General features: G+C 34.5%; 2 protein-coding genes and 1 pseudogene across 7 annotated transcripts in view; 1 reads left to right on the top strand and 2 right to left on the bottom strand.

The window, feature by feature from the left end:
* Nucleotides 1-3,336, bottom strand: part of LOC100176073 (alpha-(1,6)-fucosyltransferase) — an 8,546-nt gene extending 5,210 nt beyond the window's left edge. Inside the window, exons 1-4 of one of the 5 annotated variants that reach the window (XM_018813263.2) lie at nt 3,314-3,336; nt 2,227-2,364; nt 1,742-1,848; nt 1,109-1,244 (exon numbers count right to left, since the gene is read on the bottom strand). In XM_018813263.2, the coding sequence (XP_018668808.1) occupies nt 1,109-1,244; nt 1,742-1,848; nt 2,227-2,342 (359 nt within the window). In that variant the 5' untranslated portion in view covers nt 2,343-2,364; nt 3,314-3,336. Of the gene's footprint in view, nt 1-1,108; nt 1,245-1,741; nt 1,849-2,226; nt 2,369-2,457; nt 2,478-3,313 lie in introns of those variants that run through there. The other 4 variants (XM_026836108.1, XM_018813262.2, XM_018813264.2 and 1 more) reach the window with 4 other exon arrangements.
* Nucleotides 3,337-7,473: 4,137 nt separating this feature from the next.
* LOC100178384 lies at nt 7,474-11,139 on the top strand (annotated as a pseudogene). Its single transcript, XR_003396230.1, has one exon. The product of XR_003396230.1 is annotated as a poly [ADP-ribose] polymerase 2 pseudogene (transcript).
* On the bottom strand, nt 10,982-12,423 carry LOC100178387 (eukaryotic translation initiation factor 6). The gene has a single exon (XM_026836120.1). The coding sequence runs from the start codon at nt 12,076-12,078 to the stop codon at nt 11,341-11,343; it is 738 nt and encodes a 245-aa protein (XP_026691921.1). The 5' UTR covers nt 12,079-12,423; the 3' UTR covers nt 10,982-11,340.
* Between the last annotated feature and the right edge of the window lie 134 nt (nt 12,424-12,557).

Below are 12,557 nucleotides of genomic sequence, written 5' to 3'. Positions count from 1 at the left end.
TAACTCAACAGTTTAAGAAGGGAAAAGTTATCTTTAACTATGATTAGCCTTTTGCCTCGACTGTGTCAATCTGTCCTGCTATTCTACCTAAATCATCATTTCTCAAGTTTTTTTGATAGAGCAGGACAGAGGCCCCTTCTTGAGATCAATATTAGGATTATATGACAAAAAAAAAACAAATGCCAAAAAGGGATTTCGAAAAGCAAGCAGTCTACTTAAATTCAAAAATAAACTGGGAAGTGGTAGGTCTTGTAGTTCAGAGAAAATTTATAGTTAGAAAAGTTTTGCTAAAACGCTTGTGTGTCTTAAAAAACATAGCTTCAGTTAAAAATTTCCACTGGTGGCCAATCATAAACATAATACACGCAAGCGAAATAAAAAAAACAAAACATTTATACTGTACTAACTGCTAGAATTCTGAGCAAACACTATCTAATGCGATAATTCGTCAAATAACTCATCAAAACTGTCTACAAATCGTACAAGCGCTGCAAAACCATCCGCCTCCAGTTTCGAGAGAGGCGCCGACGGTGTCCAGGCCTGTTATAGAGGGCGCCATGAAACAGCATGATATTGATAGCGCTGGGCTACGTGAAGAAAATTAAAATCCATTTCATTTTCAAAATCGATTTTTAATTTTTTTTTTAATTTAAAAATTAAAATTAATTTTAAAATGAAACTTAAAATAAAAATGAAAATAAAAATGGAATTTAAAATAAAATTTAAAATGAAATTTAAATAAAAAAAAATAAATAAAAAAGGTGGGAATTTTATGTGATAACGATGGGCAACCATACTGTAGTATTCTGTAGGTATAACATTCTCAATAAATTAGTAAATCGGAGCCTAGAAGATTATATGTGTATATAGGTTAATTTGTAAATATATAGTAGGGTGGGGAAGATAAAACACCTTTAGCACATAGTATCCAAATATACTCATCGTATTTTAAACATTTAACAACGGTCTATGCTGGAAGTCGTGGGGATATAGTTTTATAAATCGTTAAATACTCTTTGTTTACTACTAAATGGGATGAGAAAATAGAGTTAAAAGGCATCCCATCCTCCCCCACCCTACTCTATATCAAGCATTTATAATCACTTACTCTTGCAAAGAGTTTGCAATACGTCGAAAGAAATCTAGGTCTTTGAGTTTAGGATTAATGAGTTTTGCTGCGTGGTAGGACATCAGTTGTTTAAACAACATGGCGTCTTTCATGAGTCTTAGCGTTGGGGCATCATCTGTATTATAGTTCATTTATTTAAAGTAAATCATTAATAAATGAATGAATAAAATTTATTTGTATCTTCGGTGAATAAGACCGAACACTGTTCGCAATCGATGTATGATATTGCATTTTACCTTCAAATGATTAAAAGTTAATTATTAAAAAAATGCCTAGTTGTTTTGTGCACATAAGCACTGTAGGTGCGGTAATTCTGCTTTATAGTTTTGCACACACTGATGTGTTCATTGCTGTTTATTATTTAAGATAATTTTCGTTTGCCAGCGCATTGAAGGGGTATTAAAACAAAAAGCAGCATTCAACGTTAATCTAAAACTTTATAAGTAAACTCATGAGTGGTAAACTTAATCTTATAAACTATAATTCATTAAATAAGTGACATGCGACACTTTTGTATTGTTTGCAATTTCCAAATCCTCAAACAGTTGCCTATGTATACACTGTAAAATGCTACTGATGAAACTACATCATGTACAATGGTATTTTGCTTACCAGATTCTTGTTGTTCCCTCCAAAGTTCCAACCTCGTATTAATAATTGAATCCCTTTTCCTATTTATTTCCCTATACAGCAGCTTTGTCTCATTAGATTCCCAAGCACTGTATAACATAAATTTAAACCAGTATATTATGTCTAAAATTTATGATCAGGAATTTTCATTCATAATTCAGTAAAATTTAACAATGCCTTCGAAATATAACTAACTTGTAAATGTAATACCATTTATCTCTAAGCTAAGGCATTGTTAGCATGTCTAACCGGCTAAACTTATTAATTTAGGTAACTAAACTTATAAGGCTGGGCAACGGAATGAGTAAGACCCATGCCATACATGCCAAATAGGCTAAGTATAAGCATTGGTTAAATTATATAGCAAATTTGATTTGCCGACTTACTTAAATAAAGCGCTTATTATGTTATATTTGCATAATACCATATATCTATATTGTGTTTTATACAAATACGCAAGTACTTACGTGTATAATCTTGAAGTGTAAAACAAAATCAAAACGCAAGTCAATGTGATAAACAATAATGCAAACATACACCTGCTAGATTTGTTGTTCATTTTGTTGTTCAAAGTTATCAACATTTATCCGATACAAAGTTCGCATCTACCTTAAAAAGTATATTTGAGTTTTATCTATAACAACAATGTACTTTCTAATATATAACTATAGTATAGTCATTTCAATCAATAGGTCTACCAATATATGAGGATGCCATGGCATTTCATCTTTTTGACTTCCGAATTGAACACACAACGATGAAGTGACTAGCCAATATACAACTGTAACAATCCAAGTTATCGTTGTTGAGCTCTATGGGTGATTGCCCACGCCTATTTAGTTACGGCGTCTCCTTCCTTATTCTTGGCACGTGGTCACGCGGTGTTAGACACGTAATACCACCACGTGTTGGTTGGTTGGTTAACTATCTTGAACGACTGCTGGCATTCTATTGATTTCGTTTTACTGGCCGGACGCATTTGTTGCTATACTGTGTGTACCTGATTTTATATGAACTAAATAAATAAGTAACATAACGTGGGAGAAGGCAAAATGACGTCCGATATACATAAAACGCAAGACTTGTATCTGGAATTTGTCTAACGTAATTGAACGTATAACGTAATCAGACATACCAACGCCTACAGAAGTATAGATGGTAGAAATGTACCATGAATACCAGTAATAAATCACCCTAATCAAGACGAAGAATAAACTTCGCATTTAGCATTGTTTACTTTATGGTCCTTGTTAACTCCTACTATTACTATTTTACTGGCTGTCTAGCGCCACCGTCTGACTGACTTATATATTGCCGTTCTCCTGTCTTTGCTATACGAACGGCGTCTCTCCAGTCTGCGGGTTCAGTACAGGTTCTTGCATAGTTCTGTTAGCCATTTTAATGTAACTATTGTAATATAAGGACGACTCGGCTAATATTATAGAAGGTTAGACAATGACTTATATCTGACTATTTTTATTGTTGATTCGTATACGACGGTATATATATAAGGTTGCAGCAGTGGGCATGGGCATGGCTAGTTATTCAATATACCTTATTTAAATAGAATAATTTCACCAGTGATAAAATAACAGTTCTACTCTGTATAGCAATGAACAAACGTCTACCATAACTACAGTATATGCGGTAGTGACTGTGTGCATCCGGTGTCGTGATATATATTCGTCCGATTGATATATTTGTACCGAGCGCTATTGCGCATGCATCGAGACGCTACTGCGCATGCGGAGTGTAGCTCGGGGCAAATACAATACGACTCGATCTCTAATAAATACGTACCGACTAAAAAAAGTTCCGGGGAAAAATATTACAAAACTTACACAGACATCTGTACTGTTGGCATCGCTATGATGCATTTTTAGGTGTTAGCGCTATAACATATTCAAAGCTGGATCGGTAAAAAATCATAAATAATTTTATGTTTTTTTCAAGACGGATAGTAATATTCATAATTATTATTTTCATGAATTATTAAAATATTATTTTAGAATCGGTACCGCTGCGGGGGGTCTAGTTAGTACAGTGCCCAAATGTCATGGTGGTAGCACGCGTAGAAGGCATCAAAAGTTGCCGCTATAATTTTTGTATTCTAGAATCACCTTTGTTCACCAGTACCGTATATATTAAGTAAAACGTGCTTATTGAACTAGCATAAACTTTTTCTAGACTACAAATAACATACCAACTTAGTTCTAATGACTTTAAATCAAAAACTAAAGTTTTAACGTGTAAACATCTTGAGCTGTTGCGCATGCACAGTAGCGTCTCGGCGCATGGCAGCATTAACCCTTGCTGCAGAAATTTATGTCTTCGGTACAACGAACTGAAAGCGGCTTTACCATCAACTGTCGCCACAGCCCGAGATCCTTATCACTGCAAACCTCAACTGCAGAACAATTAGACTGCTTAATGAAATCTACCAAAAGAAAACAACTGTATGAACGATACGTCGCGGTAAAATACAAATTCCTGACTAATAAACAACACGTCTATAGGCCGCTAGCCTGGAGCAGCGGAACGTACCTGAATGGAAATTACAGTACATGTGCCTTCTTCGTTGCGCACTAGAAAACAAATCACGGGCTCTGGCGCTATGCAATATAATATCAATATAATAGCCCTCGTTTATACCAACCAACTTATATACCAACCAACGTATGAACAAACATGCCCGTCTGAACACATCATAATATGCAACAACTGTTCGCCTTTACCTATGTGTCAATTTTTTTGAACCTTAGAATCCCTAACTTAACTCTGTCACCCGTCTGAACGCACATGCAATTTATCTAAAGTTACAAAATTATTTGGTTTACTGTGCACTGCCGGAAAAATGAATGTATTTGCAAACTGTATTCTAATGTGTGCACGATTCTTGATTTGCCGTTCCAACTTTTTCATTTTTATTCCCGCCAAATATTTATCTCTTTCTTTGATATATAAACGAAGTTAAAACCACCGAACTTTATATTACCATAACTAAAAACAAACAATCTGTTCATGCTGCGAAATGGTCCTTCTGTTAAACCGCATATTTGCGCAACTATGGTTATTTCTATTCCCTTCCAATAAAAAATTGAATGAATGTAACTTACTTTACCCTCGCGTGGTCGGAAAACGAACAGTGGTTAAGAACGGGTGTTCTGTTTTATACACCTGGTGCCAGCTTACGCGTTGGGTGAATTGTTTCATTTTTTAGAACGGTAGTGATGGTCGTATAGATCGTTATTCGTCGAACAGTTTTTTTTCTCGTTTTAACTCTTACTCTTATTGAGCACGGTAGTGGTCATATAGATCCTTTTCCGTCGAACAGTTGTTCTTGTTGTTGTTGTTGTTGTTGTTGTTGTTTTTTACGCAACTTTTTTCCGCCTTTATCTTAACTCTTAATTTCAACATTCATTCTTTAATCTCTTGATTAAAATTAAATCATAAAATACATTTGTAGTTTTTAGATTCAATTTTCAGATTTAAAACCGCACGATTAGCGCAAAAGAGTTTACAACTAATGAGTGGAAACTTCCACTTATTATGTAATTGTGTTTCGTCCCCGTCACGCTTGAATTTATTGCAATAATACCCGCTTGATGTTGTAAGCGAGCACATAACCACATGCCACGTTTTAGTTTTCGATATAACAGAAAATTATGCACGCCTAACGATGTCCACGAAAGCAGATTTTTGTCTATGCATTGAAATTACATGGCACTACAAGGAGGGGTAGGAACATAATTTCCGCTAGGAGCCGATGACAAATTCGTTTTTTATTCTGTAGGGAGCAGTTAGTTTTACGGTTTATACACACATAAGATTTAAACCCCTAACCCCTACGACGATGGGAAAACCCACAACCCCCTAGCCGACGATGGTAAACAGAACGAAAGAGCGTGTATAACCTACCTCCGGCGCCGTGGCATAGTGGTTAGCGCGCCTGCCTGTAACCCAGAGGTTACCTGTAAACCAAGGCTCGACGTTGCTACCACTGTGGGCGTATGTGTCCTTGGGCAAGACACTTAACGGCAATTGCTTCAACCCAGTGGTCACTAATGAGTCGTCCAAATTATCAGCCATACATAAAAATAATGAAAAAAATTCCCCTAAAAAAATTACCCACGAAGTAACATACATGGTAACTCGTAAGCTGGCTCGAGATGTTAAACCCGTGTGATAACGGCAGTCGTTTTCCGGCCACGTGAGGATAAAGTAAGTTATTCATTCATTCATTCATTCATTAATATGGAAGCAGTAGGCAGAATGTATTTATACATGTATTATAACTAATGAAACTTATGATGTGTGAGGATTAAGTGATTGGTAAAGAATATGTGTATAAATACGCTTTGTACAACTCCTGTACCATGTGTTGACTTGTAAGCTAACACTATAGTTAACATTGTCGTCTCTTAAAAACGTTTGTTTTCATGAATTTGGATAAACCGTAATCATGCAAAAATAAGGTAATGTTAGAAGTTAATATTATTCATATGAGGTTTAATTAAAAGTAGTGTTTCATTTACGATAACTGATAATAAGGTATAAGAGTAGTGCTTTTGATGCGTCCCCACTTAAATGATAATAGTTTGATTCAGTCATGAATCGTTTTGTTGATTTCTTATCTCACCAACACGTGCCGTCGTGCCCTCCCAAACTGCCAGACAGTGTTACCGCTATGTTACAGTGCATGAGGAAAGTAATCGTTAAACAATCGCTAATAATGCGGTTTTAAATTTGAAAATTTATTAAAAAAATTATAAATAGATATTAGGATTTGTTTTAAATCAAGAGATTAAAGAAAAATGCTAGAATTAAGAATTGAGATAAGTGCGGAAAAAAGTCGCGCAAAAACCAACAACAACAAGAACAACTGTTCGACGAACAAGAAATCAAAGATTTAATGCGTGAACACGTTTAATACTAATTAGCATAGTATTAATTAATCCTTTTACTACAAAATTTAATCCCCACTTAAATGGTAATAGTTGGCTCAGTCGTGAATCGTTGTGTGGATTTCTTATCTCATCAACACGTGCCGTCGTACCCTCCCAAATTTCCAGACAGTGTTTCCGCAATGTTAAGTACATGAGAAAGGTAATCGTTAATTAATCGCTAATCATGAGCTTTCAAATCTGAAAATTTAGTTCAAAAATTATAAATATATATTATGATTTGATTTCAATCAAGAGAATAAAGAATAAACGCTAGATTTAGGAATTGAGATAAGTACTGAAAAAAGTCGCGCAAAAACAACGATCTATTTGACGACTAACGTGTTCAAAAAGGATTTATATGACCACTACCGTGCTTAAGTATTGAAGATGAGGTAGTAAGCAGAGGTAGTGTTGGTTTTAATCTCTTTGATTAGCGTGTGTGCACCGAAGCGTAGACGAGTGCCTTTTTCCTATCGTTGTCTTCATATAAAATCTGCGTCTCTCATACCTCTTGGATTTTTTAGTTTACTGGTCGCAATAAATCATTACGGCGACGCTGTCGTGATACATTCGTTCCAATTGATATATTTTTACCGTGCGCTATTGCCCGTGCGCCGAAATGCTACTGCGCATGCTCGCTAAAACAGTAAAACCGATGAAATTTTGTAGTTTGAAAAACTTGTATATTTCGTACAGTTTGGTTTGTCGCATAAAACTAATTTTAGTTTTGTGAAAAAAACTAACATATAAACATGAGGAGAATAGGCAGGGATCAATATGACTTTTATTTGGGATAAAAACAACAAACAAAATTTAAACATAGATTAAATATAACTGTACCTTTTTTGCTAGTCACAGTATCAATGTGCAACAATTGTGCAATATGTTTCTTTGTTTAATTCCAATATTATTTTCTCTGTGTCATTTATAGAATTATGGTTACCGCCTTACCGGGAACCCAAAATTTGCCCCACTCCAAGCTATGCTTTTATGCACCACCAAGATTGGAAAAGTTCTCTAATCCTTTAGAAAATATTGGGTTTTCCAAAGTATTTAAACATAATACACAAAGATGAGTGTTAATCTCTGCAAAGTGCGGACTTTCTTATCTGGTGCCCAGTGTCCATGATAATACTGTATCTGTATGTGAATATATATTATTTCTTCCGCAGACCAGTTTTAAGTAAGTTATTTTATAAGCTGTAAAATGTTTGGTGGAATACAAATACACATGGACTATTCTGGTCAAAAGTACGCAGAATGTACATTCCAAAGAATTATTGTAGTTTTTGCTGTCATTGGATTCTTTATTGGTTATGCATTGCAAAAACTCTCATATTCCATGTATATTTTGGGATTTGGCTGTTTGGTTGCTGCTCTAGTTACTTTACCTCCTTGGCCAATGTACAGAAGAGATGGCATTGTTTGGCAAACACCAGAAGCCACAGAAGTTGATACATCCCAAGCTTCTGGTTCAAAAACAAATAAACAAAAGAAACATTAAGTCTGGGATTTAAGGGTGATTTAACCAGTGGTGATTTCTGTTATGTTAAAAGTGACCTAAAGCAATATATTATAAACAGTTTGTTGCATACCGGTTTCATTTTCTTTTATGAAGTTTTTTTTAGAATGTATAGGCATGTCTATGCCATTCAATCATATCTCTGTACTATTTCTTCTTAATTGGTTTGTACAATTGTAAATTGACCAAATTGAGTTACTCAATTTAAGCAAAAATGCAGTGCTTGGTAATCCTTCATATTATATATAAACATAATAAAATAATTGCCGTGCACTATATTTGTGAAATTGTGTATAATTTAACAGTTTCAGTTTATCCATTTATATTCATTCACAATTCACACCATAGAATAGATACACATTTTAAACTCTAGTTAAAGATAGACCCCCTGTTTTCAAATATAATGCCACGAAAGAAGGTAACAGGAAAAAGGAGGCACACTGTTGAAATTAAACCAGATAAGGAGGTGTCAGTGAAGAAATCTAAGGATAATGAAGAAGATGCAAGTACATCGGTGAAGGAGGAAATTAAAGAAAAGGTTGTTGTCTTCACTGGTTCTATTCCATTAGATGAAGAATGTACTTTGGATCCAAAGCAATATCATGTTTACACTGAGCAAGATTTGGTTTTCAATGCAATGTTAAACCAAACCAATATTGGTTCTAATAATAATAAGTACTATGTCATTCAACTTTTGAAAAACAATAAAACTTCAGATTTTTTTATATGGCTAAGATGGGGAAGGGTTGGTAAGGTTGCAGGAAAAACTTTGGAAGCTGTGGGCCTTGAGCAAGGTAAAGCAACCTTTCAAAAAAAGTTTCGGGAAAAAACGGGAAATTATTTTCATGTGTTTAACTTACCTTTTGTCAAGAAAAAGGGCAAATATGATTTACTGGAAATGGATTACGGTGAAGATAAAAAAACAGACACAAATAAAAAGGATACCAAGAATAAAGTGAAAGCTGAATCTGTACTTCATAAGAGTTTACAAGATGTTATGACTCTCATCTTTGATATTACAGAGTGGGAGGAATCAGTTAAAGAAATGAAATTTGACATTAAGAAGTCACCTTTAGGTAAACTTACAAAGAAACAAATCACAGCCGGCTATGAAGCATTGAAAGCTGTAGAAACCTGTATAACTCACGATAAAGTCGACAAACAGGAATTAATTGAAGCTTGCAGTCAGTTCTACACCAGAATCCCACACGATTTTGGCATGAAGGCGCCACCCTTGATTGAAACGACAGATCAACTTAAAGAAAAGCTTGAACTCCTAGAAGCACTTAATGAAATTCAAGTTGCAATCAGTATTGTTGAAGATGAGAATGACGAAAACGATACAAATCCAATTGATCTTAACTACAAATCATTAAATTGTGATTTAACACCACTGGATAGATCAGATGATCAGTTTAAAATTGTTAAAAAGTATGTATCCAACACTCATGGAAGCACTCATACTTCTTACACACTTTCTGTTGAAGATGTGTTTACTGTAAATCGTGAAGTTGATTCTGCTCGATTTAAAAGTGAGATCGGGAATCGGACTTTATTATGGCATGGATCAAGGTTAACAAACTGGTGCGGCATATTGAAGCAAGGACTGCGTATTGCACCCCCTGAGGCACCAGTTACTGGTTATATGTTTGGAAAAGGTGTTTACTTTGCTGATATGGTTTCGAAATCTGCTAATTACTGTTGGACTAGTCAGCGCCAACCAATTGGCTTTCTTCTGCTGTGTGAAGTGGCACTGGGTGATTGCAATGAGCTTACTTCAGGTGATTATCATGCGGATAAATTACCAAAAGGAAAACATAGCACCAAGGGTATTGGAGGAACAGAACCCAACCCAAAGCAAGCTGTTACTTTAGCAGATGGGACAACAGTACCACTGGGAAAGCCAAAGACCTGTACCACCAAACCAGGTTATCTTTGGTATAATGAATTTATTGTCTATGATGTTGCCCAAATCAAACCTCGATTTCTTGTCAAGTTAAAATTTAACTACAAAACTGGATTTTAAAAATTAAACGATCACAGTAACACTATCTTTAAGTTTCATTGATTATACTAATAGCCACTAAGTTGGCACTAACTATATATTTTTAGCTTTTCAGGGTTATTTTATGACTTTATATTTATACAGTGGTGTTGTTAATTTGTTGAACAAACCATTCATGGCACTTTTTCATTTAGTTATAAAACAGTTTTATTTCTATTTTAACCTGTAAATTATAAGTAGATTTTAGGCATTACTTGTGTATAAATGAAATATAATATATATTTATTTATATGCTATATTTTATAGCACTATCACTGATAGGTATTTTTACTACCATTAAGTTTCATTGATTGTACTAACCAGTAACTATCCAATTTTGTTATTTCTTTACGCTTTGATTTTTTTTACAAATTAATATTAATAGCTGCGTAAAAAAATATTTATTAAATTTAAGAAACTGTTCAACCATATCATGCCAATGCCCAATAATGTTTCTGTTTTTATTTATTTTCTAAATTGTATAAATAAATGGTAGATTTGTTATACTTATACATCACATATGTAAAAAGATCCTGTATATATATAAGAATACAGAATCTTTTTTCTAAAGTTATTTTACATTTGTTTAATTTATTTTATAAATTGTAGATATCACATATATATATTTATACAGACTATTCTGTTTTTCAAAGTTGTTATTTTACATTAGTGATTTTGATCATGTACTTAAATAGAAAAAAACAGTTCCACTTTACCAATGCATGTTTGTATTATTTTATCTGCCATTGCTTTTAAGTTTGTACATTCAAATTATAATATTAATAACTTTGAAGTTGGTGCATGTGCATGAAAGTGAATATTTTAGCATATAAAAGACAGTTGTATTTTAAAGTATTCCAACTTTTTCAGGAACTTTTGTTTGTACTAACGAGTAATGACATTAAACCAAAAATTAAAAATTGCTGAATGTTGATTTAACAGGTTAAAATACAACACCAGAGAAAAGGCCAGTTCCGTTTTTGAAGCATAATTTTGTTATTTGAAACAAACAAGGAACATCAGTATTAAATTTGGCAACAGTTTAAAACAATTGTCATTACAACCCCCATCACACCATTGCATCGATTAAAGAATCCCGCATTCTGTTTTTTATAGCTGAGGAGTGTTGCTCCCCAAGGTTAAACACACTTTCAATAACAGAAATCTCTGTACTTGTTGTGTCTAGTCCACAGAAAGCGCACCAATCGTTCACCACCATTCCCCCTCCAATCACCTCGCTTCCTCTATTTACTGTCCCAGCCACTAGAGGGACTTGTATGAGTGAGGAAAGCTCATCCTGATCCTCAATTGTAGTTTTCGGGTGAACCAGTCCACCTTTATTGCTAAAGCAGCAGTAACTTCCCACCAAAACTTGATCAGTTACTGTTTGTCTGAAAACTTCTACTTTTAACACATCAGCCAAAATCTCTTCAGTTTCTCGGTCAAGATCAGGGTGAACAAGTGCAACGTAATCATTACAGGCAATCACATTTCCTAAAGCCGACAGTCGCTCTTCTACTCTTTGTATCTTTACTTCATCTGGGAGACAGTTACGAATGTGTTGCAGTTCTTGGTCTGTTGTAGAATTCGGTACCATTAAACCATTGCGGTTTCCAACACACATTCTTCCAATTATGCGACAGCCACCAATTGATGCATGGACAACTGGAATTACATCAGCAAGCTCCGATTCAAAAACACTGTAGAAATTTTCGGAACCGCCAATTGCAACAAGACAGTAGCGATTTGTCAGTTTGGAAAACACCCCCACTTCATTATTGTTTTCGAATTGCGCACGAACAGCCATTTTCTTGCTAATTCAGCAATTTAATCAACACTATGGCTATTAAAGGTCGCTTTTTATAGTTTAACTCAGTTTTAGGCAATCTAAAAAAGGTATCAATATCGTTAATTAGTGATTGTCGGGTAAGCACATTAGCATCTGTCTGATAAGTGTACGTTACAAATAAGTTTTATAAAATAATAGACACAAACTTTTGTTCCAAATCTTTAAAGCATCCTAATAATCGTAAGTATATATATATAAACTTTAATCTACTGGCATAACACAGTAATAAGCCGCTTTTCATGTGTTTATAAATGTTCATATCGCACCTTTACCTTGCAGAAAAATACACACGGCACACATTGCACAACTACCATGCAAACGCGGGTCGTAAATTTCTATATCCTATGACACGTGGGCCCATAGAGTATTTGTTTTTACGTTTAAATTAATTCACGCGCATTTCGAACAACAATACGAAACAACGTTTTTTAAAAGCA

Source organism: Ciona intestinalis, chromosome 9, assembly GCF_000224145.3.
Source record: "Ciona intestinalis chromosome 9, KH, whole genome shotgun sequence".
Lineage (NCBI taxonomy): Eukaryota > Metazoa > Chordata > Ascidiacea > Phlebobranchia > Cionidae > Ciona > Ciona intestinalis.
The sequence above is the reverse complement of the archived record's forward strand: the minus strand, read 5'-3'. Positions and strand labels throughout refer to the sequence as shown.

Coding starts and splice junctions, on each gene's coding strand:
- LOC100178387 (XM_026836120.1), bottom strand. CDS start 12,078: ATGGCTGTTCGTGCGCAATTCGAAAACAATAATGAAGTGGGGGTGTTT.